This window comes from Lepisma saccharinum, chromosome 15, assembly GCF_977018435.1.
Source record: "Lepisma saccharinum chromosome 15, izLepSacc3.1, whole genome shotgun sequence".
Taxonomy (NCBI): Eukaryota; Metazoa; Arthropoda; class Insecta; order Zygentoma; family Lepismatidae; genus Lepisma; species Lepisma saccharinum.
The window spans coordinates 53,111,054-53,138,494 of record NC_139243.1 but is presented as its reverse complement, the minus strand read 5'-3'; the positions used below and the strand labels follow the sequence as shown (position 1 = coordinate 53,138,494).

The window sequence follows — 27,441 nt, the reverse complement described above, 5'->3', positions numbered from 1 at the left end:
TCCACATATTCTTTTATTCGTCATGCTCGTATTTCAATCCACGGGTTTTCTACAAAATTTTATCGGTACTATTTACATTATCCGGATATATGGATATCCAAATTATCCGGATTAACCGTTACATTCGAAACGGATATCGGATATATTGAACGGATATCCGTTGTCTGCATTTTGTGGCCACCCTAGTAGAAATACATCTTACCTTGAATCCTAGATCTGGAGATCTGCACGTCCTGTCCATTCTAGCCATGTCGGCTTCTATTGTGAGTCTGAGGCCGCTCTGAACTCCTGTTCCTAGCCCTCGCCTAGGATAGACTTTCTGTATTTCGTCTTGTGACAATCTGGGCGTGTAGCCATTAGCCAGAGTCCAGTGGCTAACCCTATCGGACAAACCTTGGGGGTGTACATCGAAAACTCTCCTGGAAGATAAATTTCACATCGAATTAATAATAATGCACAAAAGCTACTTTAAAAAGTTAAACGTTAATCAAATTAAGAACGCTTTGATACAGATACATTTTCCATTATCTACGTACATGGCAGATTGAATAATTGCTTCGTGACCCCCCTCATTTTCTTACAGCCGACCTACGTGATGAAGTGGTTAGCACAGCGCGCGCTATGACGCCAGGGGTCATGCCGCTCTTGAAGCCACTGGTTAAGCTTAATACTAGAGGAGAAGGTCTAAATATGGGCGAAGGTTTAAATATGGGTTTTGGAGTTATCAGCGCTCTCGGGTGCTGCAGCCTGGCAGAGGCTAGTGGAACTGGTTATCTGTCAAGGACAAAGGTTGCGGCGCCAATTTGCAAGAGAAAGTGGTGGTTAGCTTCGGCCTTGGACGCTGTTATAGAATTGCGACCTCCGAAAATTTTGCAGCTATGTTTTATCTCAGCGTTTTCTGAATTCTCATCTGCTTCGTATAGGTTATGATATTAGCGGTACATAAAACAAATGTGCGCTTTTATAATGCCATGATTTGTTTGTGAAATATGTACCACAGAGAGCGAAAATAAATTGAAGAAGAAACATAGCGTGATGGTGTAAATATGGGCTATGACATGAGGTCTAATGTTGAGATAACATTTTCAACAAATATTTGGATGTTTTTCTTAATTTCGATTTCTCCCATTCCGCGTGATTTTCAAAACAACAGATTATTCATACATATGAATTTTATAATGTTTTAGTGATAAATGACTGTTTTTTTTAAAATTGTAATTGCTTTTTGTGATATTGACACTAGTAGCCCATATTTAGACCACAATTTTTAAATACATAATTTTACCATTTTTTGGAAATTGCTTTCTTTTTTTAAAAAATGGAGACCTTCTAAACTTTAGCATGCTATTACATTTAAGTATATATTTCATAGATATGCATTTTAAAGGCAGGTGCTTGATATATTATTTTTTTCCTCCGAAAATGACAACATAAAAAGGGGGGTCCATATTTAGACCTTTCCTCTAATAAAGCTAGAGAGAATTGAATTAAATTAAATATAATTTAATAGAGGGAGTTTCCCGGAATGGAACTCACTCTCACGGAATAACCTTTTTCTCTTCCGGAATGACGAGATTTAGTATTATTATCTTTTTATTTTGTGTTGGTATGCATCTGACGAGAGAAAAAATATTGCAAACCAAACAATTAAACGTTACAATATTATGTTGAAGCCTGGTGAAAAATGAATAATTATTTAAGTAAGGGGAGGAGGGAGAAATAGATAGTTTAAACCAGGGATGTTAAAAGGTCTAGGAACACATAAATTCTAACGGGTTCTATTGGGTTCCGCTACAGGACCGGAACCTTTTTCCTAGCATAATTTAAATTCGGTCCAAGTTGCGTATTGTTTCATTGAAAAAAGGTTCCTGGACAGGATTTAAATTCATCAGGGAAAAGAGGTTCCTGGACCGAATTTAAATTCAGTCTGAAAAAAGGTTTCTGGACCGTATTTAAATTGATCTGGTAAAAAGGTTCCTGGACCGAATTTAAATACTTTACAGATAAAAAGGTTCTTGACGGTCCAGAACCCATTTACGCTTGCAGATTTTCTCTCCTGGACCGGAATTGAATTTATTTAAAATTCCTGGACTTTTAACAACCCTGGTTTAAACTCATTGTTGCCCCAAAGCGTCTACACAAGAGCTGCAGAAAACAAAAGTCATTGTTGCATCAAAGTCATGAGACTTATTTCCCTCCACCAAATTCTTTTTTCATTAGATAGATTTAGTTTGTGTTTTGTTACAGTGGAATTATGTGAGTTTCTGTGTTTGTATTGTCATGGCCAGTTTGGAGTTTGGAAAGAATTACAGTAAAACCTCGTTAATCCGGACGTCGATAGGCCGGACTTCGCTTAATCCGGACAGGCAAAAGGCAAAAAAAGAAAGAAAGAAAAAGCAGAATGCAAGGTTTTAAATGTGGCTAGAAGTCAACAAGAAAACTTCCCAAAGAAAAGGCAGTCAACCAATGATGGAACTCTGTTTCCCGCAGACTTTGCACTGTACTGTATAGTGTATTTAGGTCTATGCTCATTAAATACACCATAATAAACGTGTTTTGTTGCTATCAACTTCAGGCTGATCTCGATAGAATGACATATTGGTGCAAGATTAATGAAATGGAAATTAACTTGAAAAAGTGTAAAGTTTTAAGATGTACTAAGAAAGTTCATTATATAGTCTCCAACTATTTTATTTATGAAAATAAAATCCAAGTGTGCGACAGTCATAAAGACTTAGGAATAGTAATAGACTCCTCTCTCATATTTGATGTGCACATTTCAGAAATTTCCAAAAGAGCAAAGAGAATGCTTGGTTATATATTTTTCTCATGGAAAGTTTTTAAAAAGGAAGATACCTTAATATTCCTGTATAAAACGATAGTTCGTCCTATTCTTGAATATGCAAATGAATTATGTTTTTTGACTGCAACCAGTCACCTTCAAAAAGTTGAATCAGTTCAAAAACTTTTTATCAGGTTATTATGCACAAAGTTTAAAAAAAATTACTATGACCAACATTACTCTGAATGGTTATCACAGTTGAATATGTTGTCCTTAGAAGAAAGAAGAAAAATGAGAAGGTTAAATTTTGTAGAGAAGATATTAAATTTCCAAGTTGACAGTGAATACTTTTTGAATAATATAGCTTATAAAATTCCCAGATATTCACATAGGTATATCTCAATTCTCACATGCCTAAACAAGGCAAGAGGTTTAGTAGCTGATCTTGTTGAAACCTACAATTTGAATTTATGTTGATGTATAAAATTGTAGGATCCACTGTTTTATTTTATAATTATGTATTCATTTTTTTTAATTTTGTATAACATAGTGGTTGTTTAATCGTTATCATCACTTCAATAAATATGATCATTATTATTATTAGAACAATATACAGTTAATTGCAGATATTATATAACAATAAACAATTATTAGTATCAGAGATATAATAGATCTCATTGAAAACTGTAACTTGAAGTGTAAATATGCTAACTTGTTATGTTATGTTATTCTACAGTTTATGTATTTTATTCGTGTAACTTTGTACTTTTGTATTTGACTTACTGCTGTATTAGGTTTCATACTGTGCTCAACACTTAAAATAAATAAACGATTAATGCACTTTCTACTGTTCTTTTAGGTTACTTCAGTTAATCTGAACTTTCGTTAAACCGGTCAACTTATCCCCCCCATTAGTCCGGATTAACAAGATTTACTTTTACTTACTTATTTGTTTACTTATAAATTGTGCTTACTAGGTTGTTTTGATCAAGTTGAATCAATTTTGCATTTACAGTAGCAAGACCACAAACAGATAGTTGATAATCTTCCAGAACATTTTAATCTAAAAGGTTTGAAGTCTCTAAAGAATATTCTGGAATTTTCTTCTTTAAACTTGGAAAGCTTAAGAGAGAATGCAAATATTACTCACGTATTGTTGGTAAACATGTCTTGTGGAGCCAGCATGTTGAAAGAACAGCAGATGCCTTCTTCTGTCAACAGAGGAGAGATATAATCTTCACAATCGTCTCTTCCACGGAACTGATACTGGCAGAACGTAAGCAGTTTGTGGCATGGAGTTCCGATCTTAATAATAGTAGAAACAATTAATTATATTTCATGACTTGTTGCTACAGGTAACTTTTTATATTTTTTTATTAGATAATATGTGGCACATTGTTCCTTATTAAATAAATTTGTACTACAATAATCATTCTTTCAGAGCAAACTAGATATCGAAGGTGTACATTAGCATTTGAAAATATTGACTGTGCCAAGAGACAGATAAAAAAGAAGCAGGTTCAGAAAGACATGAAAATATGTAGATCGAGAGAAGAAGAGAGAAAAATAAAAAAAATGAGAAGGCAAGAGAAAGAGGAAAATGGAGACACACACACACACACACACACACACACACAGATATATATGTAAAGAGAGAGAGAGGGAGAAAATCAGAGAAAAAGAAAGGTAGAAAGAGTAAAAAGACAGAGAGAAAGAGGAAATCAGAATGAAGAAAGAGAGAGAAAGAGAGAGATAAGGGAAATAGAGAAAGAATGAGATTAAAGGAAGGAGCAGATAGAGAAAAACATAAAAATGAGATAGAGCAAGAGAGAAAATAGAGGGTATGAAAGAGACCGGGGAAAGAGAGAGATGTAATGAGAGGGGAGAAAATAGAGAAATGAAAGGGAGAAAAGAGAGAATGAGGCAGGGAAGGGAGGAAGAAAGAAAGAGAGAAAATGAGAAAGAAAAATAGAGCAAGAGAAGGAGAAGAGACGAGAGAGACAGAGAGAAAATGACAAAAAAGACAGAAAGTGAGATTGAAAAGATTAAGATAGGGAGAGGAAAATGGGGAGAGCAAAAAGAGAGGCGATGGATAAAGAAAGACAAAGAGATAGAGTAAGAGAGGAAGTGAGAGAAAATTACAGTGAAAGAGAGACACAGAAGAGAGAAAAAGAGAGGTGGACACAGAGAGAAAGGTAAAGAAATAGAGATAGAAAGGAAGAGAGAAAGAGAAAATGAGAAAGATAATGATAGAGACATAGATGGGACGAAAGAGAGAGAAAGAAGACAAATAAAGACAAGAAAAAGGGAATGAAAGGAAGAAAGAGAAAATTTGTTATTTTTTAAAAGTATAATTAACATACCTGAATCATGAACCTTATATCTTCTTCTCCTATTTCTTCATCTTCATTTCCCGAAAGATTATTGCACAACAACGATAGAGTGGATAATTTCCTGAAACACACGTTACAGTAATGCAAGCGGTTAATTAGTTATGAATATCTAAATTTATTAAATATAATTAATAATGTTTGCAACATAAGGAATTAAAAAATGAACATAGAGATAAAATTAGGAATGGTTAGCCAATCGATATAATTTTAAAATAAGTTTAAAATCACAATGAAAGAATAATTTTAGATATATTTGGCAGAAATATATTCTAAAATGAAATCGCGAAACTTTGGAAAAATGTAACACAAAAAAAATCGCGGTTCCTACTCATGAGACATTCGAAATCACATGGGGTAGCTTTATCTTTGTATGCACACAAACACATAATAGTAATTTCAAGACTTCTAATCAATATCAAATAAATTTATTTCTTTATAAAGTGGATTATTTTTAATTGGAACTTCGAAAATTCGAAGGTACCTACCTATCCAGAGACAGCCCTAGGTAAGAGAAACGTTCCTTTTACTGGTATGCAGCCTAAACCCTCCTCAAGAACATGGAATTGCCCATCCCTTTTGTGTGCATGTGTCAAAATAATCATGAACAAGTCTTTAAATTGAATGCAATTGAAAGTCGTTGAACAGAGTTCCTATTGGAAATCTTGAATGGTCTGAAATTGCTCATGTATACGATCAAAGAGAGAGAGGTTCACATTTGACCAACAGGTGGCGGCGTGTACGGCATGGAAAGAAAGAAATAGACTAGCGATTAGCCGTAACAGAGATAATTTTATTTCCATTTCAAAGGAAGAAGTAGGACATATTGGAAACTCGTAAGAAGTGTGATGTTGATGTATTTTCTCGAGTCCGTTTTAGACGTAGGCATTTCCTTTAACATTTTTGCTAGCATAAATGCTAAGGAATACTTCAAGAAAGTAATACAATAGTACATTACACGAAAGCATTTCATGGAACATTTTGGCTTTTGCGATTACACTGTATAAGCTCGTTTATTTATCTTTTTGATCACATTTAGTTACATTGTAAAAATGTTTTTGTGTCAAAGGAACGATGCCTATTTTTGTTGAAAAACGTTGTCCAGAGGCGAGTTCGTTCCCAAGGTGGCCCATGACGACCCACCTTGGGAACAGGTTACACTCGCATCTGGAATTTTCACTTTCTTCACATTAAAATACGTTTTATTGTTAAAGATTACCTAATAATGTTAAATTTGCACAGACTTTCATGAATCACTAAATATTATTAATATGTTGGTATATGTGTTAAATACTTCAGTAATAATTTATTTTGTGGAAGTGTTTCTTTTATTTACTTCCATATGCGTCGTTGCTGTACATAATGCATGTCACCAATCAAAAGTTTGAGACTAACGATTATACAAAAACTAAAAAAACATGAAAAAAGAAGTTTTCTTGAGCACAAGCAACGTTTTCTACGAAACTATAAGGAGTGGGACACCTTGGGAACAGATGTAACGTTTTTAGAAAATTTTTTTTAAAAAAAAGAAGTTACAAGCAATTTTAGAAAATATTTATTTGGTACATGTTATTAATTAGTTATAAGAGTTATTTCTTAAAATTTGATTAATTTTTCTATCATTGGAGATTTGTAAATTGCCCTAGAAGCTTTAAGATGACCACCTTTGGCTCACCTAACTTAAAATCGAGGATTTTTTATTCCTCCGAACTAACTGGAAGGAAAGGATTACATTGGGATCATATGGTTTTGAATGACAGTACCAATCAATGCATACCACTACTTAACCTATAATAATATGCATAAAATATTAATCAGGAACTTTACTTTTCGTGAACTAGATCTAACATAATTTTTTTGTTATTGAAAAGATAGTCAATTTCTATCTACATAACATGAATTTTCTTGCCAGAACAGTTTATTTTATACAAATTTTGACGATCTTAACTTCATGTAATCTAGATAATGAATACGTGAAGTATATATCTATATTTTTTAAGCCGTCTATAGCTATACCTATTCATGTTATAATAATATGATATTAATAAATTTACATATTAATATTATTATAATTTAATATAAGTCTAGTTATTTGAATTTAAAATTCATGATTACTTATTATATATATTATATTATATATATTTATTATAGTTTTTTAAAAAGAAGATGCCTTAATATACCTGTATTAAACGATAGTTCGCCCTATTCTTGACTATGCTAATGAAATATGGTTTCAGTAAGCCACGAATCACCTTCAAAAAGTTGAATCAGTTCAAAAACTTTTTATCAGGTTATTATACACAAAGTTTTAAAAAAAATAGTATGACCAACTTTACTCTGAATAGTTAACACATTTGAATATGTTTACCTTAGAAGAAAGAAGGAAAATGAATTGGATAAATTTTGTACACAAGATTTTAACTTTCCAAATAGATAGTGAATACTTTTTGAGTAATATATCTTATAAAATTCCCAGATATTCTCAGAGAAATGTCTCAATTCTTACATGTCGAAATAAGATCGGAGGTTTAGTTACTGAACTTGTTGAAACCTACAATTTGAATCAATGATAATGTATAAGATTGTATGATCCACTTTATTGTTTTATAACTATGTATTCAAACTCTGTAATTTTGTATAACCAATCTAGATATAGCGATGTGCTTGATTTTAAATCGCACTCATCACGTAAATAAACATTATTATATATTATTTCTAGATTCGTGCCTGGTCACTTGGACTTACTTTTCTATGGTGTCATTCCGCGTTGCATGTTCTCTGAACTCCGTCAGATTGAACCTGGAGTTGTCCACTTTGAGCTCGCTGCAGATGGTGACCGCCGGGAAAGGAACCTCGGACACAGACACCGTGTTCCCGGAGAACGTGACGAGTACAGGAGACGTTTCCCACTTCACCCATATCTGCCTGATAAGGAACACACAAGCGGAGAAAGAAAGGGCGAGGAAAGCAAGCCAGCAGAACCTGCGAAGTGAAAAGTGTTCATTGCTTCATGCCAAAGCCGAAACGATCCAAGATGAGGTAGTGGTTAGTTAGAATTGAAAGGCCTACTCAAAGCCTTGTGGAGCCCTTCTAAAGCAACGAATGGGAAAGCGAATGTGGCACTCCTACACCAAGTTTCACCGCATTACGTTGCTTCGACTCTGGACTCAGTAGGGAAACTTTAGTATTGCTACAAAAATACATACAGTATACCGGGTGAATCACCTAAAACTTGCACCACAAATATTTCAGAAATGGAAGGTGGTGCTATTGATGTTCTGTTTTCACAGAAATGAAGTGTAACCAAGGGCACATAATTGTAGCCCATACACAGATTTTTATAATTATTAGAATGTGTATTTATTTCAGAATGTTACATTTTTTCAAATGGAACAACGCCTATTGACAGTAAAAAAATAAAACTAGAGTAAATTAGAATGTCAATGGTGTTTCTTTCAGGATTCTAGTACAAGTACCTATACGTAAAGCCCTAAGGTTGATCTTAAAGGCTGAAGTCTAGTTTCGAACACTAAGCTTAACCTTCAAGTCAGAAAACTGTATTTTCCTATTTCGACTATACCCCCTGAATAATTGTAGATAGGGACCTCGATTTTTCGACAATTTCTTACAGAATTGGTGTATTATATAAAAAAATCCCTGTTATTTCTCAATTTTTTAAAAAAAAATTAGCACAGTTTTCTGCCAAATATACTTGTGCTTTTAAACCAGTATTTTAGAGCACATGGCCTACGATTGTTGAGGAAGATATTTTCCACCATTTCTCACGAAAAAATACCGATGTTACGGCTGCCGAGTGACGGTAAATACGCACTCGATGTCCCGTTAGATCCTCGCCACTTTTGAATTTGAATTTGATTTTAAAATTGTGGGAGCGTCAGCACTTAGGCTATTTTGCTCCCGTCACATTATACGGGGGCCAGCCCCTTATCATTACAAAGAGCAACTCTAACGTTGCATAATTAAAAATTAAAAATCTTAAAATGTTCTGACTTCTGTTAAAAGCTGAGGCTGTAAACGGGCACTCAGCACACATAAGGACAACAGGACAATACAAACAAAATTATACTGGCCATGGGGCCAGTCGCCAGAGCCTCGTTAGTCTTCAGTCCAGGGTGCACTAACGTGGAAGTGAGGTTGACATTTGGGTGTACTACGTGGAAGGTCACCCCTTACACCCCTCTCGCCACTTTTCTCGGTGAAGAAAATGTTCCCGTAGAAGGTGAAAAATCGTGGGAAACATCTAGTTTCATGTAGCTGTTCATGTATAACACGCCCAATAGTATTCTATTTATGAAATTTTGGAAAACGTGCGAGTTATTTATTTATGTACTTATTATTATTGAATTCAACAGATTTACAACAATTTACAGAGTTCATATTACAGTATAGTAGTACAATTTCTTATACAATACATAGAATAACAATACTGTAGAGTATCATAACATATTTCCATCTGTTTTTCTAGCCAATGCACTCATAACTGTTTTCTTGAATTGTGAATATGACATTGCAAACAAATCGATGCTTTTATTATCTATCTTTATAGCATTGTAGAACGCACTCATTCTCTAAATAGGTGACCTTTTCATGATATTTGTACGTGCTTTGATCACATAGAAGGTTCCATGCTTGGGTTGTGTTTTAATGTTATTTTGAATTGTGAAAGCCACAGAGGAGATCGGAGTTTGCCGTTAAAAATTTTCCAAAGTAGCATAAGGTCTCGGGCTGTCCTTCTGTGGTCAAGTCTGTCCATATGGAATTGCTCTATTAGGTTAGGATATAATTCTAACCTTGGGTATGCACCTTCCAGTTTGAATTTCATGTATCGCAATAATTTTGACTGTACACGTTCTATGATTTTTAACTTCTTTGTTCCATATGACAGAGCCAAATTCGAGTTTTGTACACACTAGAGAATAATATAATATCTTTAGTGTTTGTATATTTCTGAAGCCCCTGCCCGTGCGAATAATAAGCTTGTAGGCTTCGCTTATTACTTTGTCCAGATGATAGGCAAATGTTAATTTGGAATCAAAAAGTATTCCTAGATCTCTTGCCTTTTCAGCTTTCATAAGGTTAACATTATTTATTTTATACAGATAGCCGAATCTATAGGCGTTTTTTGCTTGGTGTATGTAACAGAAAAGCATTTTTTAACATTTAGGGAAAAATTGTTATATGAACACCACGCACTTAACCTATTTATGTCGCGTTGGAAGTAGGTACACTTTATTTACATGCGTAAACATGGTACATTTTATTCTTTAAGACTAAAATACAAGACTGGTGGATTTTCGCGTTATCTTCCCTTTTTTATACATAAAATGTGATAAAATTAGGGAAAAAGGCCACAATTCTAATTTTATATCAAATTCGCGTTATTTTGAAAGGGTGCAAAATGTGTTTAGAGTATGTCACTGCACATATGTAAACAGTTTTCTGCAGCAATTAACATTCTTCGGTGTTTCCGTATTTGCGAAAAATCAAAGTCCCTAATTATAACCTAACCACAGTTAATGGTGAGGGAGTATATATGGTATAAATACTAATACATGCCTACTAAGATTTATTGTAGTACCTCTCTAATAAAGAAGCTCTCTCATTTCCAATATACTGAAAGCCATGAAGTGAAGTCCGTTCGCAGTATTCCTTGAAGTATCTGGATACACCTCTCGCGCATTTGCTAGGCCTCAGGTGGATATTTTTCCGTTGCCATGTGTTCACATTTTCTACTGAAGACATTACGCCTGCATACGCTTCTGTGTGGATGCAAATCAATTATCTGCAAAGTGGAAAGAAAAAGTTACAACAAAAACTTTTTTTCAGAAGGTAAAAGGCGTTTGACGAAATATTTATTGAGATTCATGGAAATGTCGTTGATTTTTTCGAGAGTGGTAAATCTTAAATTCCAATGGCGGCAGACAATCAGATACAACGTGATATAGAAACAGATACGAAGCATAGCTTAGTCATCACATTCCTTTTTTGACCATATACTTTCCGTTGGATTCGGAAAACCATTTTAGGTGTGCCGTGAAGACCACAAAAATACTTTCGATCCAAAATTATTGAACGTTTCTATTGCTTTTTAATGGAAACAATAAAAAATAATTGCTTAGAGTGAATAATAATAATATTCAAAGATAAGTTATGTAAATTAGTTACAAAATAGTTACAGACTTTTCACATCTAGTATGCCTAGATTGAGTGGAAAGTTAATGCGTTGAAATAAATCTCATCTTTGGATTGTATATCTTGAAACTAAGTGCCAGAAAGAAGAAGAAAAAAGCTGAGCTGAGCAGATGGAAACACTGCTCGAATTCTAACCGAATTAATTATTGTAAACATTTTGAAACAATTCTTTTAACTACAATTCATACTCAATGTATCTAAAAAGAAAAAACCTTGGAGATGTTTGGATTTGAACCCGTAACCCTTGGGAAAAGAGAGAGCCCGCAAGCGAACATTTCCTCAACCACTCTAGAGCATCGCTGGTAGCAAACATCTACAAACACATTGACTGCGCAGGCTACCCCTTTGCCATGTGTCGACCACATTTTCGCTGCAAATTGTGAAAAATATTACATTTCGCTCATTGCACAGTACTTTGTAAGATATTGTTAGATATATTTTGCTTCAACTATTCTTAATAATGCGTCTTTGTGTTCAAACGTGACAGCAATTCCTCCAGGTGGACCATTACCTACCTTGCAACAGTTTCTCTACTTCCAATTTTAACATGCCGAATCGCAAGTATTCTCTAACATCGTTCCTCATACTTAAGTTTTCCGTTTTGTTCTACATTAATATGTTGGGTGAAAATAGTTTCTGACTTCAAGTTGTAAGTAAGAACGTAAATATTTCAGTAAGGGAAGCTCTATTATTGTTGGCTACTCTGCTGATGCTCGAGAACTACGTTGCCACATTAACGATTTCTGGACTTGGAAATATTTCGGGGCAGGCAGGTAACTTTTGGAGAATTGTACCAAAAGACACCGAACTGTTCAACAAAGCGATAGATGTTTTGGGAAGGAAGCAAGGCGATTCCAGTTTCTATTTACATAAAAGACTCGAGTCTGAACTTGTATGCAACGTCGAAGTATTTTGAATTCAATTTTGTATTTTCTGATTTTTTTAAATAATAACAATAATTTTCTACTCCTCGATCCACTATCTAAGTGAATATCCAGCACAGCCGTTTATATTATTTTTTACATTACATGCTGTTAATGTACTGAAATGCATAGTTATTTCAATTCGTTACTAACTTTTACATTTCTAGTTCAAGAAAGAAATTAAAAGTTGTTGAGAATATTTAGTCACAGGGCTAATGTTGATTGGCCTGTCATATAAAAATCTATTTTTTGGATTTCTGAAAACTATGAAACCATTTATTCTTTCGTGTAAATGTTAGAATATGAAAATATAATCTGGTTCCTATATTTTATACTCATTTTCTTATTTAACACATTTTTACTTCGTTATTCTGTTCGAATACCAACTAACTGAATTTTATTTCTGTCATCAACAGAGCGAGGATTACATATTTTATTCCTTTCTAGATACATACCTTGAACACGAAAATGTCAACGAATTATGTAACCGACATAATTTTGCATAAGTTTTATGTTACATATGTTTACGTATTTGCCCGGATATTACATATTTGCTAATTTACTTTAGATAAAACAACATATTTCGACATTTTTTTTCCTATCTTGATCCTTTTTTCCTATATTTTCGATCTCTAAAACATGATGAAGAAAATTTGTATCTCATGTGATGTCATATTTTCTAATCAATGAGATGACTGCCAAGTCGAAAGACAGGCTGAAGACAAAGAAAAAAAAGTATTACTGGAATTGTTATTTATCGAAAGTTGCTGGAGTTCCTTCCCCCTCCCCTCTTCTGGTTACATATTTTCGTTTCGCTTTTAGGTTTAGGCAAAGCACCTAGAACCTTGGCATTGGTTGACCTTTCCTGTACATAACGACTTACACAATATGTTCCCTCGTACAAAAAGTACGAAAGTAGCTATGTATGTTCATTCGATTGATCTTTCTGTAGCCACTTTTGTACAATTTGTTTCGAAAGTTACGAAAGGCTCTCGTACATATTTAAATATTCTACAATAATTTGCGATCTGAAAAGTAATTAATAGTTGACAAAATTGGTTTCTTAAACATGTGCACGCTGCTGTGCTTTTTTGAGTTTATACATTTCATACAAATTTTAATTTGAACTACTTATGTCTTTAAAATTACGGATGTTAGCACAATTCTTGAAATTTGCATGGATACTCGATTATTATTAATATTACATATTCTATAATACTACATTTAGCTACATATCCTTTTCATAATACATATTTAGGTACATATTTTATCAATTATTGTTACATATTTATATACATATTTTGTACTTTGATATTACATAAAAATCCTGACTTTAGTCATCAATAATAAAAATAAAAAGCATTCTGATTTTTTGTAACTTTAAATGAGCTATGCAAATTTCCAGGGGGATCAACCCCACCCCCTCCCGATGCCCATGAGTCTGACCCCTCTCACCTCTAAATGTGACGGGGGTCCGTACCCTTCCGACGGCTATGGTCGAACAAACGTAAACCAATCTTGCAAATTGTACCTCAATCTAACAAACTGGCAAATGGGACCTATACGGGGGGGGGATTCATAAAACTTTGACTCCTAGGCTATCCTTTGACCCTACCAACAGTATTATTATTATTATTATTATTAACAGTTTTCTTAGGATGCTACTTTCTACATTGCAGTAGCCACACTGGCTGCGAACTGAGAAACAACATTCAATATTGAAGATTAAGTACACACAGGAGATGTATGTACTACGTAGAAATTTTCAGCGAAAAATGCAGGCTCGACCAGGACTCTAACCAGGGTCTCTGGCATTCCGTGCCATTGCTCTACCACTTTTTATTTCTACCACTTTTTTTTACATTTTTTCATACAGTAATTTTAAACTTGTTGGATAACAATAGTTCTATTTACTTTAACATTCAATCAGCACCTTTAAAAAATGTGCGAATAATATTTTTCTTTTATATTGAGACACTTTATGATATTCCTGTTTAACATATATTAAAAATTGATCATGAAAATGTATACCTTTATATATGCAGACAAACAATATATAATGTCCAACCAGCCATTGCACACTACGCAATTTGGTACATGGAAAATACGAAAACGTAGGTAACATGAAGTTATGTACAGTAAACGCATTGGGATGGGTGCGACAAATTTTTCCTAATAAAACGCAAAGATATTTCCATGTTTCACGTGTCCGTATGCATTCACTTAGCCAGTGTGAAATCGAACCATTTTGTTTACACCTACCACATAGTGGGTCTTGTAACAGTTTTAATTTGTGTAATTTCTCTTCCGTCACCACTATATCCTGTACCACACAGTACCACGCAGATTTCACCAAGGGCGATAAATGTGGTGCTTGAACATTGTTCCATATCTTGTGCCAGGGATGGGTAGGTTGTTTAATAATTATCTTGCAGCTAGGCAGTGTTGCCAAACAACCTGACTTGTATAATTGAGATACTTTTGGTATTTCAAGAGTTTTCGCTGAAAGTAGTATATAACAAATTTCTAGCACTGATTCTTGTAAATATTTATAATGCGGTGGCACCGTGGCTATAGCGATCGGAGACTGCAGTGGTATGGTGTCCAAAATCTACTAAAGTATCACACCCGTTAAACCAGTGGCGACTCGTGACTTTTTCGGAATGTGGCAAGAATTTATGGTAAACCGAGGAAGGTTTGAAAAATGTTTTCACTTACATTCACACGTATCGCTTGTACTACCCTTTGCATTTAGAATGTTAGCTGCAGGCCTATGCTCAAGGTAGGGGCCCTTGCTCCTCACTTTGAACTATGAAATATTTAAATGTGAACCTTTCAAAACCGACGCAAATAACATTAACGATATTTCAGATTTTACAAGAATTTTGATTTTCTTCTTCCTCCCTGTCGTCGAGTGGATTCACGATAACAAAAAGTTCTGCTTAAACTTCGAAATTATGCCAAATGTTTCTAAATTGTGCTATGATTTATTATTAATTTCTTTTTTTTCGGATAATTGTAATTCTGCATCTACTTTTCTAGAGTTTTGAACTTGCCTTACTTATTCTTAACAGTTATGTAATAGTATAAATTTCCCCCCAAAATTGTCTAAAATTGTGCAACAAACAACATGGGTTCAACATTGAACTTAAAAAGGTTTGAGAAAATTGTTAACCTCCAAATTTCCACCGATTTCCTACCCCAAAATCTCCTGACAAACTAAATCGGGCAGGATGAAGAAAATATAGAAGATGGATCGTGGCATGTTTGTAAAAAAGCTTGCTGCAGGATCGGCATACTCCCTTTCGTTTGAAACATGTCCGCTGTTGAAGTAGAAATAAGATTTAACATAATATTATGTATATTTCCTAAAAAAATATTTCACTGAATTCGATTTTTCCTCTCCCAGGAACTGGCGTTTGCAGATTCTACCATTATGTCAAAAGCAGGGTGCTAAGTGCCAACAAATATCAAACTATGCTTGGTTTAGTACCATTTTGCTGGGATTGGCAACGCTGATTGTGGAACAACTTGCTGGTTCCTCAGTCCTCGCCGATTTTCGCAACCTCGACGCCCCTCCCTTGACTGCCCTTTCCACCCCCTCACCTATCTGTTTGTAGGATGACCGCCGTGGTTCCTCAGCGAGCGGCAGAAATCCTGTGGCCATAGTTTTTCGGCTGCTGCTGGTGCGTGCGAAAGCAGTCAGCTGATCTACGTAGTCAATTGTACGTACATTGCGCTCATAACTTTGTAACGCATTAAACTCCTAAAAAGTAGACAACTCGAAATAAGTAAAAATGAACTGTAGGAAGTTTCTCACTTCTTACATGGAGGAATCGCCCCTGCGTTAAACTGTCGGGGAAGTTTACTAACATTGACACCAGTGGCGTATGCTGAGACCAAGACCAGGGCTATCTCCAAATATAGTAGTGTTTGAATTTTAAATGAAAATGTGTCCGGCAAAAAAGAGGGGGGGGGGGCTCTTCCTCATTCATTTTGGATTTTTTTTGTTTACATCGATATCTTGCCATTAAAAACAACAATAGTAGGCAATGGACATAAACTATTTCATGCTTATTTATAAAGAGGAGCGGTCTATAACATGCAATATGTAGGACCTACATGCGAGTATGAAATAATAATTAACTTCTTACCTTACTTGAAGGTAAACTCCATTCTTCTCTCCTTTTCCGTGATTTTTTTTTGTCACTTTATCGAAGAATGTGTCCTCACATTTCTGATGTTGATTAGAACCCCTATCTCAATAGACATTATAGCTAAATTGCTAAGCCGCGCTTGTCCCTGTGTTGCTCATTGTGGCCCCTAAATGCACATTCTTGCTTCCCCAGAAATGCTATTGCATCAATTAATCTTCTTATAATAATTCTGTTTTCCTTCACTTTTTCATTATACAAACTGTCAGCAATCTTCTTTTGCAAATTCAAGGAATGATCAATTCTTTGAGAATCGAATGTCTGTAAGTTACTGAACGCACGTATATGACTAAGTGATTTTTGGTGTTTATCGCAAGCAGTTACCAAATAGTTTATGTTACTAAATCCTGTTGTATTCTAAGGACTTTTGTCGGTAGAAAAAGCAAACATGCCCAGAAATACAAGTTATTAAGTGCACTCGTCCCAGTCAACCAAAGATATTTTTGGTAGCTGGTCTCGTGAAAATGCCTAATATATACCTTATTTTTGTCTTTCTGCACGACTGTAAGGTCCGGAAGAGGTGGAAGAGGCCTACCTGTCTATTATTTGCATCCTATCCTCGTAAGGAAGCCGTGAGAATGGCTTCTTGGAGACAAGTTCGGTGATTAAATCCATTTTCACACGCCCACGGAACAAAAACACAGAACAACACAACACATGTCAAAAACACAGCACAACAAAAGGGCCTCGATCACTGAAATTTTTTTTAAAAAGGATTCCCATCCATGAACACGATACGCGGGCGACACAAAGAACTCGGATCTCGGACACAACAAGTTTGACCATATATCCCTTCCTTTTGCGGAAACTACCACCGACCCGCGTGGTTGAAAACACGTGCGTGAATGGTTGCTATGACAACATGGATTGTTTATGTTGCCAAACGTATTTCATTGGGATGACTCGGGCCGAAACCCCCACCGCGAGGGCGAAGGTTTTGACAGCGGGGGGAGGTGGGAGGGGGGGTTGCTTGAAACAGAAGTAAACTGGATGGCAACATGGCTGACGTCATCAGAATGTCCCATATAGCTGCGACCGGCTGCGACCACAGTCGAATTTCATGGAGAAGCAGAGTGCCACCTTCAGGGGAAAATCACTAAATTTGGCGGATTTATAATGCTTGTATGTGACGAAATTCATGGAAGTGGAAGAGAGACGGGCAATGCTCGAAGGGATGGAGAGGGGGGAAGTGATGTAATTTTCATGAGGCATCCCCCTAGCTTGAATAATTTGCATTGGCACCCCCGCCTATATATTTTTTTCCAGCGATTTAGCGAATTTCGTATTTCCATTGTTGGCAACACTACTACATCGCCAGGATGCAGCGAAGTCTTCATTCTCCAGCGCTTGGGGTTGGAAGCCAGCACCAGGGACCACCAAGGTCGTCCCTGCCAGCACAAATACGTCATGGGTTGAAAGGACCGCCTGCTGGTTCAAAGACTTTTCCCTCAGACGAAGAAGCCAGGCGATAAATAAAGACGACCTTACACTAGCGCTTTCCCCCTTGGTCGTAACTTGAGAGTGAAGCATTGATTAAATTTGCTAGTCGATTATTTCCTGTATTTTAATATGGGCTTCGGCGATAGCCTAGGTAGCCTAGAATATACGCGCCTGATTGACACATCTGCTTGTACGCGGAGAGCTTGGCTCTATAACTCCACGTGACTCAGGTGACGTCCCCCGCACAGTACTGGTAGACATACATTCAGTGTTGCCAAGTTGGCCCTTTTGGGGCCAGAACTGGCCCTTTTGATTACGTACTCAGCCCCAAAATTCAGCAAAAGCCCGAAGGGGCTTTTTAGCCCTACAGAGAGAAATCTTGCTACAAATCTAGCCCTTTCAGTAATGAAATGTTTTTTGGTATTTTCAGTAAAGTAAACTGCAAAGAAGAATTCACTTAACCGACCCTCCTCTGCCCTTGCAAGCTCGTCCTGCGACCCCTCTTGGGGAGCAGGTAGCAAGTGCACATTGTCACTTTATCCCCTTGTTTCTGGTTTTGATATGCTGTGTAGCCCGAGGCGAATTACGGATAGCGTCGATTCCAGAAAATGCAAATCTTTGTTCAGTTGTATTGCATCTGGTCCTTGAAAGTTCACAGAAATGCGGTGCGGAATCGACGAATCGTTCGTAACAGTGAGGCTCGACCAGAGACTAGTTCGTGTGTGCGGCCGTGTGTGTGTGAGAGAGTGCGTGTGCATATATATGAAGGAGGAATATGCCGAAAATGGGTAATTCTTTTGTGTAATTTACTGCACCACAATTTACGGGGGAAATAAATTATTTAAGGTAAGAAAATTTAATTTAGTTGAGCGTATGCCCCTCTTCTTGACAGTTGATTAGTTGTGGTTCTTGAGTTTCAGAAATTTTGCACCAAAACACCCAAGATTTGTAAATCTAGCCCTCTGGATGTGAATTTTAGCTCCATTTTGGGTGCGATTTAGCCCGTTTTTCTCTCGTGCTATTGGCAACACTGCATACATTCTCGTGACTCACTCGCAGCATTTGGTGTGCCCAGACAAACCAGTTTATCGCACTCCTTATCTGTGCAAAATCCAATTTCATCAACGGAAGCACTCGTGTCACAAACCAGAGCTTTGAACTCGCATAAATATTTACAAAGGCTACCCTGGCAACCAAGCTAAGGGACCGAAGTTTGTTTTGTTTAAGTACGCATTTCAGGCCAGCAATACATGTTGAATAATTTTGAGCAATCATTTCTTGTAAAGAGTGGGTAAAAATTATTCCAAGTATTTTCAGGGCATTTACTTTTTTAATTTTATCGTTTTGATACGAGTGGTTTGTAGCATCTAAGTGCATCCAATGAGTTTTATTAAAGTTAAGCTTTAGGCCAGCCACAGAGCTGTATTTTTCTATCACATGTTCAAGTATTTTCATATCTGTCGGCAATTGTACAAACACAGTGACATCATCAGCCTAACCTAATAATTGTATCGTTGTTGAGTGAATATTTAACCCCTGCAGTTGCATTTACAGTACCTTTAAAAATGGCATTAACGCTACACAAAAACTTATCATAGCCATGGGATCACCTTATCTTACACCTATTTGTATAGGAAATGTCTTAGTTAAAAAACCATTGACTTTTACACAAGATTTGGCATCAGTATATAAACTCTTAATCGCATTTAAAGTAATTGGAAATTCAGGTTGCTAATATTAACTTTTCGATTTTTGAATGTATGAAGTTGAAAATCGGAATCATGCTTATTAATGTTACCGTAAACACGGCCAATTAGGAAACGTTTTAATTTGAAATACAGAGTTTTCACACCTAACTTTTTAAAAATCCTGACACTAGAAAGTTGAAAACCGGCTTAACCAGAAATGTAAGTTGCCACATTTGGTTTAATTTTATGAAGGTATAAAGTCGAAAATCGGAATGCTGTTTGTATACAGCTGAACAGGGGAATTTAAATAGCATGAAATACAGGGTTGTCATATCGATTATTTTTCCCAATTTTAAAGGCAGGAAGTTGAAATAGGTATTTAATGGTTACATACGTATACTACTGCAAAAAATACAAAATGTCTGGTTGCCATATCTAACATTTCAAGTTTGTAAGCAGTAACCTGGAAATAGGCATGCTGGTTATAAGAAAATTGCAAAAATTTTGGAAAAACGACGAATGGAATGTTCCTATATTTAACTTTCTGAGTCTAGAAAACCAGAAAACGTATACGTATAAAATTAATATTTTTTGTATTAAGTACGTTGTACACAGCAAACTGAAAGCAAGTTTTGAGTAATGAACAATGTGTAATCAGCAGATAAGTCGAAACAAGATGTATAAACCTCAATAACCGTCCTGAATTTTATGGTTTCATTTTGGAAAGCAAGGCTGCGAGCACTACGTGCCTTCCTCACTGATGGCATTTGATTTGATTTTTGTTACTTAGCTTTGAATTTTGGCTAATCGCGACGATGATAATGAGAGAATTGGTAAATGTGTACTGAAAATTTTTTTTAAAAAAAGTAGCGCGCTGTACCTTGATAACATAGTGGTAACAACGTCGCCTTGTAATGAAGGGGCACTGGGATCGATACCCGGTGGAGGGACATAGTGGCTCGAATCCCACTTTAGGTAGGATTTAAACTGTAGGTCTATTCTCGATAGCGTATTGTTGAGTCTTAAATCCACCAAAAGTCCATAACAAAAGGCATTGTTTCAACGTATGTTGAATGTATAATTGCAATGTATATTGTGATAAATTAATCCTTAAGCAAATATACATCTGTAATTCTGTTTAACAATAAGAGACTTCACTTTCCTTTACATCTATTCACAAGAGCATAAAAATACAACTTGGAAATTAATTTCCAAATGAACAACCTCTCATTCATATCTTTTACGTATGTGTGTGTGTGTGTGTTTTCTGAAATCTGGCAAAGTCCTAATAATGTATTCACTTCATAAGTGTCTATTACATAACAGAAAGCATCATTGGGTATTCAATATCAGACGAATAACGAATTCCATGGGAATATTTCTGCGAGTTCGTGGATGTGAGTTCAGCTCTCAACGACAAATGGTGTTGGTTTGACCCGCGTTAATGTCATTGGTGTTAACTTTGTGTTTGTTTCTCTATCACAGTATATTTCTTTTCCATAGTTTCGGTGTCCTATTTTTTTACCGACTTATCTAGAATTTGTTTAAAATTACGGATCATGATAAATATACGATTAAAGGCAAGGCAAAGGTAATAGTCCTGAAAAGACAAATTGAAACTTATACTTAGTTGAAAGGACAATTGGTCATTGTTGATTACAATTATAGAAATAACTTGATCGAAATACTTGGTTTTCTTTTACATACATTTTTGTAATTCTTTTTGTGCACCTTTCCATTCCTACTTGAACGGGTAGACTATAAATAAAAACTCGGCATGGTTTCCTTCAATTCATTATTACAGTATAGATCTTCCATGATTCTCGTGGCTCATGATGCATAGAATTAACAATTACGGATTTTTCTTTGTTGTTCTTGTATATTGATTTAACAAATCTAGTCACCTTATAATTCCATTAACCGAGACTGGTTGGAACGATTTCTCCATTCGCATGGTCGTCCGGAAGGGAGGGAGCCACGCCACCCGGAAATGAAAGTCAATCAAGAAGTACATATTTCACACATATAATTTCATTTCAGTCACAGTAATATATGTTAATTACTGCAAGGGTGTTGCAGGACCATGATAACTTCAAACTGTAGATTTTTTTTTAAAGGGAGTAATACTATTTTGGGGAAATTCTGCCTCATTCTGGCCCCCTCCCTTGGAAAAATACCTTGCTTGTTCCTCCCTCGAAAAAATCCCGAAGACGTCCATGTATCAGCGGCGTTAAAAATTTCATTAAATGTCCATACACCACCGCTGACAAGCACACATAATATGCATGTAATGGTACAAGAGAACACACCTTTTAGAGGCTTCTTTTTATGACAGTGAAGAGAAGAACAACACGCGCAAGTAATACTTTTAAAAGAGAACAATCTAGCCAGAATTGGTGTAGCATAATTCTAATACAACTGGCAACACCGGATATGTCTGGCAAAGGCGATGTCTCTACCATGTACGGATAAGTCGAACGCAACGTACAGCGCAGCGAACGAAGTTCTCAACCCCGAAAGCACACACAAACACCCTCCTCCCTTCTTGAAACGGGCGCAAGACCAGCTGCAAGGAACACGGAATACTACACAAAACGAAGCTGTCTGTTGTATGGGGGAGGTGGGTCGGACAAATCCGCAAAGCAGAAAAACTGATTGCTTGAAATTATTCGTAACCCATTCAACACATAACATTCAAACTCTTATATCTAAGAGTCACAATACAAAATAGTACATCTCAATACAGAAATGCTATTTACGTAATTCATATTAATTTCAACTTACATCAAATGAACAATTTACGTATTATAGCTCTCTCTCTCTCTCTCTCTCTCTCTCTCTCTCGAGCCAAAACAACATTCTTAAATTGTTTTACCAATGTTTAATTTGCATGATTGATTGATTGATTTAGTTCATTTTACTTCTCTTCTTTGTCGCTTTTGGCTAATCGCGAAGATGGGGATGATCGATGTTATGATTAAATTGATGAACGATACACACAAAGATTGTACACTCGCCTTACTTAGTACTCCGGCAGTTTGTTTCTTTATACAGCATATTTGCAGAAGATACAATTCAACATACAAGTGTATAAAACAGACTTATTACTAACTTCGTTGACCCTGTACAAGCCCATGCCGGGATTTGAACCACCCCACGGATCCCTGACGTCATAGAGTGCTGTGCTGTAGAGCAACCACAAACAAAAATGCTTCGGCCAAAAGTCCCCGCGCACCTCCCCCTTCACCCGTTCGACTAGGGCCATAAGGAAGCATGATCCACTCTGTCCCTCCCCTCCAAGCGGGGGCGATCATACAGACAAACAACTAGAGTACGTGGAAACAGGACTGCAGGCTCTTTTCCATGTGGTTCTGCTATAACCACTCCGTCACGGAAGTCGGCTTTAATGTGCACGTTCCCATTATTCATAGTTGTATTACAGCATTCGTGTAAAAAAAACCCTAACCGGAACGGAGTGCTGTTGTCTCACGCTCCTCTCCGGATCGGAGCGTGCGTCTTAAAAATCTGAACCACTCCGCTCCGGAGCGGAGTGCTGTTATATCACGCTCCGCTCCAGATCGGAGCGTGCGACTCAAAAATTCGAACCACTCCGCTCCGGAGCGGAGCGTGTCTCTCAAGAAGTCGAACCACTCCGCTCCGGATTGGAGTGCTGTCGTACCACGCTCCGCTCCGGAGCGAGGAGCGGAGTAGAACTGACGCTTCGAAGTCGCTCCGGAGCGCTCCTTTAGTACGCTCCGCACTCCGCTCCGAAACCCTGGTTTTACCTGCGTGGAATCGCCTCTGCCAGTGATACCCCAACGGGATCTGTTGCCTTTGAAACACAGTAGACTTCGACGTTGCCTGGTTCCTCCCAGCGTAGAGATGTTAATTATTGAAGATCAGGCACACACAGGAGATGTACTACCTAGAAATATCTACGTTGGGAGGAACCAGGCAACGACGCTAGGAGTCCAGGGTTCCAATCCCGGCCTGGGCATGGATGTTTGTGAGTGTCATGGGCGGTTATTCCATGGAATGAAGGGAATGAGTCATTCCCTTACAAAGTAGAAGTATTAACTGTGTTAATGTCGTCAATATTGTTTTACAGTTTCATTCAAACTATTCTTAGGTAGTCGCAGGGCTGTTGTAAAAACCGCGAGACGTGTGTTCTCGTCGTGGTCCTACTAGGTAGCCAAACCAGCCACCAGCAGACGACCATCAGTGTCCGTGTCGCTCACCCTCGGCAAAGGGTGAGCGACACGGACACTTCGTAGATCTTAGGCTCTATCTTCGGCATGGGGAACGCATGACCAGCCTGACAGTTTCTTTCGAACTAAATCCGAATAAAAAAATATATTTTGCAATATTTTTTCTTCATTTACAGTGAATGTTGTGTTGTCAGTTATTCCAGTAAATTTCATGTGTGTTATTTCTGGAATTTGTATGAAACACACAGGTTTAAAAATCATACTTAACAGTTTACCAAATCAGTGCGGTTCAATTGACTCGAAGGGAATGAACCCACAGAACTCATTCCGGGTCTTGCGGCAGCTAGCTAATGCTGCGGGGAGAGTATTGGGTGCTGGAAACACTCTTCGTCCAGGGCTTGAGATCAAGAAGTTTTAAAGAGAAGAGAGGGGTTATTTCTGGTGGTAGATCAATGTCCGATTTACACTCTATCGGGTGTAATATAGAAAAAATGTGTTCGACATTTTAATCCAGACCAATGTGGAATAATAGGTAGTTGCGGAAGAGCATTTAAACTCTACTGTTGGCTTTGGGTCCCATTTTCAAATGAGTTCTGCTCTTAAGCCCACATCATGCATAGACAAGCTAATCGGGGATTGACCTACAGTTTAAAGTGGAAACTGTTGTGCCTCCACCGGGTACAAGGCGACAACGTTACCACTCTACCATCCGGGAGGACCTTTTTTCAAATGAAAAAGATGTGTGGAGCAGTTCAGGAGGCGATGACATCAACAATTTACTTAAACATCACAGCATCATAGGCAAACTCAAATCCGCGCTGTAATTCTCCTGACAACATTTGCAACTACGAGAATAAACTTGCAAGATCAACAGCGCAAACTGGTGATAATGAATCAAAAATAGAAATTAAAGTGTTTACAATTACTTGATAAAAAGATAAACGTGGTTTAAACGTGTCTAATGCTAGTGCTGAATGATCTTTTTCATCATATCACCGAATTCACTGTTAATGTAGAAATACCCAAGGACAATAATTGAGAAGAAGCTGCTAAAACTGAATTGAAAATACAGAATATGAATTCTACAATCTAGTGATAGAAGATTTCAGAAAGGAGGCGATAATAATAATAATAATGATGATGATGTTTTTTTAAATTTCTTACGACATGTGCTTCCCTTGCTGTAAAAGTCACGGACCGCCCCTGGTGAGTGTTCATTCATCAACTTCCCCATGTCATCACTCATCCCGATCTTCGCTAATTAGCCGAAAGTGGCACAAAAAGCGAAGTAAAATAAAGCAAATCAATCAATCAAGAAATATTTATCTCTTTCCCCATCGTTCTTCATAATCACCTCATCAATATATCAAACAATTTTAAATTCTGTCATCAAAGGCATATACTTTTAGTCATCACTTGAAGCTCGTATATCATATCATATGTCATCAAATCGAATACAATGTTTGTTTCTAAGCAATAAGTATAAACCTGGCAACATGTGTAACGCCGCGAGGGAAGCAAGTGTGTACATGATCTTATATAAACACATACACGAGTGTGTGTACCTGTATGCATGCCACCAATTTATATAAAAAACTTATTGCCTATTTGTGAAAGGGAGGACTTTATTTAGGTAAATTTGCGGGAAATTTCGCAGGACGCTGTAGAAAAAAGTAAAGTAAAAGTAAAGGGTTTCCTTGTGCTTAGCACCACGCCATGAAGGCGTATAGGGGGTGTGGGGGTAACGCCCCACACTTTCTTGATCCCGTCGTGAGTGGGGGTGATGTGATCAGCATCACGCCCCTGACCGCCTTTACCTCCCCAGGGTTTCCCCCAGGTACCCATGTCATTCGACGCTGGGTGGACGCCGGGGCCGCTTCCAAGGTTAGAAAAATTTCCCGGATTTGAACCGGCTACATGAAGGGAAATTTTCCATTGTGAAGAGAAATTCAGGTCTAATATTAGATAAAGAGGGAGATTTTGTGGAAATATGGAAATTTCCGGTGTTTTATCTAAAAAGAAAAGGCAAAGTGGAGTGTCATCGCAGATCGAAGGACATGACTCAAAAAAGAGACTGTCCTGAGAAAATAAGGACGTCTGGTCACCCTGACGTAAAAGGGTTTGACATGTTTTATTTTTTTAGCATCACAATATTAAGGAATTTTAACAGTCGGTCGATGGTCTTCGTCTCTTCTACACCTTCAGCTTCTCATTTTTTGTGCAGCCCATTGGCTATAGCCTAGGATAGCCTAGTGGCAAATCCCCACGTGAACGTATAGAAAGTCAGAAAGAATTACATAAGAACTTAACATACCTGTTTTCGCGTGGCTTCACTATGCAGAAGCGACTCTTTAGCTTGACAAATGAAGAGAGCAACTTCCACGCACTGCCAGGAAGAATTCCAGTAATTTGCTGGAAAGAGTTTCACAATGCACGTGACCATCATGAATAACCCTTGCTCCTGACGTCACAAACCATACCCTAGAGCAGTACACTGCGTATGAGACAAAGTCAAGGTCATTGACAACGATTTCGGAAACCACCACATTACGGTCTCCATGAAAAAATTCTAACTACAATTAAGATTTACATCCTACGCTGTATTGTTTTATTATGTAACAACCATAGGCGTCCGCAGCGATTGTCAGGGGGCGGCTAAGCCCCCTCGAAATGAAATGTCAGGTTTTTTCTTGTAATTTTACGTAGCTTCTCTGACTAAAATGGTTGATGATAAATTGGTAAATATACAAACACAAACGAATGACTCATTTGAGTTGAAAGACAATTTTAATGCAAGTGTCATTAATTCTTTTATTTATGCACTACTACCTGATTGCCCGGCGTTGTCCGGGTATTTATTTATCCCAATCTTCTATTTGACAGGAAAATAATGAATTCAAGCTAAAGTGTAAAATGTAACTAATTTTAAATGTCAACGTGAATGTCACTAATTAGCTCAGCGACTCCGAAAAGTGTGGATTCGACACTAATCTAGGTCATTTTTGACATTTTATTTTTCACCCCCTCTCACCCCCCATGCCGATAGGTGATGAACTTGGAGTTGAACGGCATTGGGAGTGTCCCCCCTATTCATCTTAGCGACCCCGAAAGCTATTGATTCCACACTAATATCGGTCGTTTTCGATTGTTTTTACATGTCACCCCCCTTCCCACCCTCACACCTAGGGGTGCCAGGAGTATCTTACGCGAATCCACGACTTTTGCGACACCGTCGTATGCGACACTAACATTTCTGCCGTCATATGCGACACTGTATGGAAAATATATTCCATGACCGTCATCTGCGACACAAAGTGTAAATAGCTTCCCGTCACACTTTATCCAGGCATAGGACTGGCAGCATCATGGAAGCTGGTGTGTTTTTGAAAACCTTGATTAGTTTTCCTTCACACTGGCATCATGGAAGCTGGGTGTTTAAAAGCTGGATGTATCAATGTAGGATTTTTTAGATCCCTTGTCAGTATCGGATCAGACTGCAATCCTTGTCAATGTAGAAATGTAGAATTCGTCGTTTCTCTTGTAGTTGAACCAATATCTTAGTATTTCCATTCTAATTTCTGAA

The 27,441-nt window shown here is 37.1% G+C and overlaps 1 protein-coding gene across 1 annotated transcript in view; it reads right to left on the bottom strand.

The window, feature by feature from the left end:
- Window positions 1-26,250, bottom strand: part of LOC145999480 (pickpocket protein 28-like) — an 89,397-nt gene extending 63,147 nt beyond the window's left edge. Inside the window, exons 1-6 of the mRNA XM_083136444.1 lie at window positions 26,173-26,250; window positions 10,772-10,975; window positions 7,918-8,154; window positions 5,146-5,236; window positions 3,933-4,087; window positions 203-419 (exon numbers count right to left, since the gene is read on the bottom strand). Of these exons, the coding sequence (XP_082992570.1) occupies window positions 203-419; window positions 3,933-4,087; window positions 5,146-5,236; window positions 7,918-8,154; window positions 10,772-10,935 (864 nt within the window). The 5' untranslated portion in view covers window positions 10,936-10,975; window positions 26,173-26,250. The remainder of the gene's footprint in view (window positions 1-202; window positions 420-3,932; window positions 4,088-5,145; window positions 5,237-7,917; window positions 8,155-10,771; window positions 10,976-26,172) is intronic.
- Window positions 26,251-27,441: the final 1,191 nt, after the last annotated feature.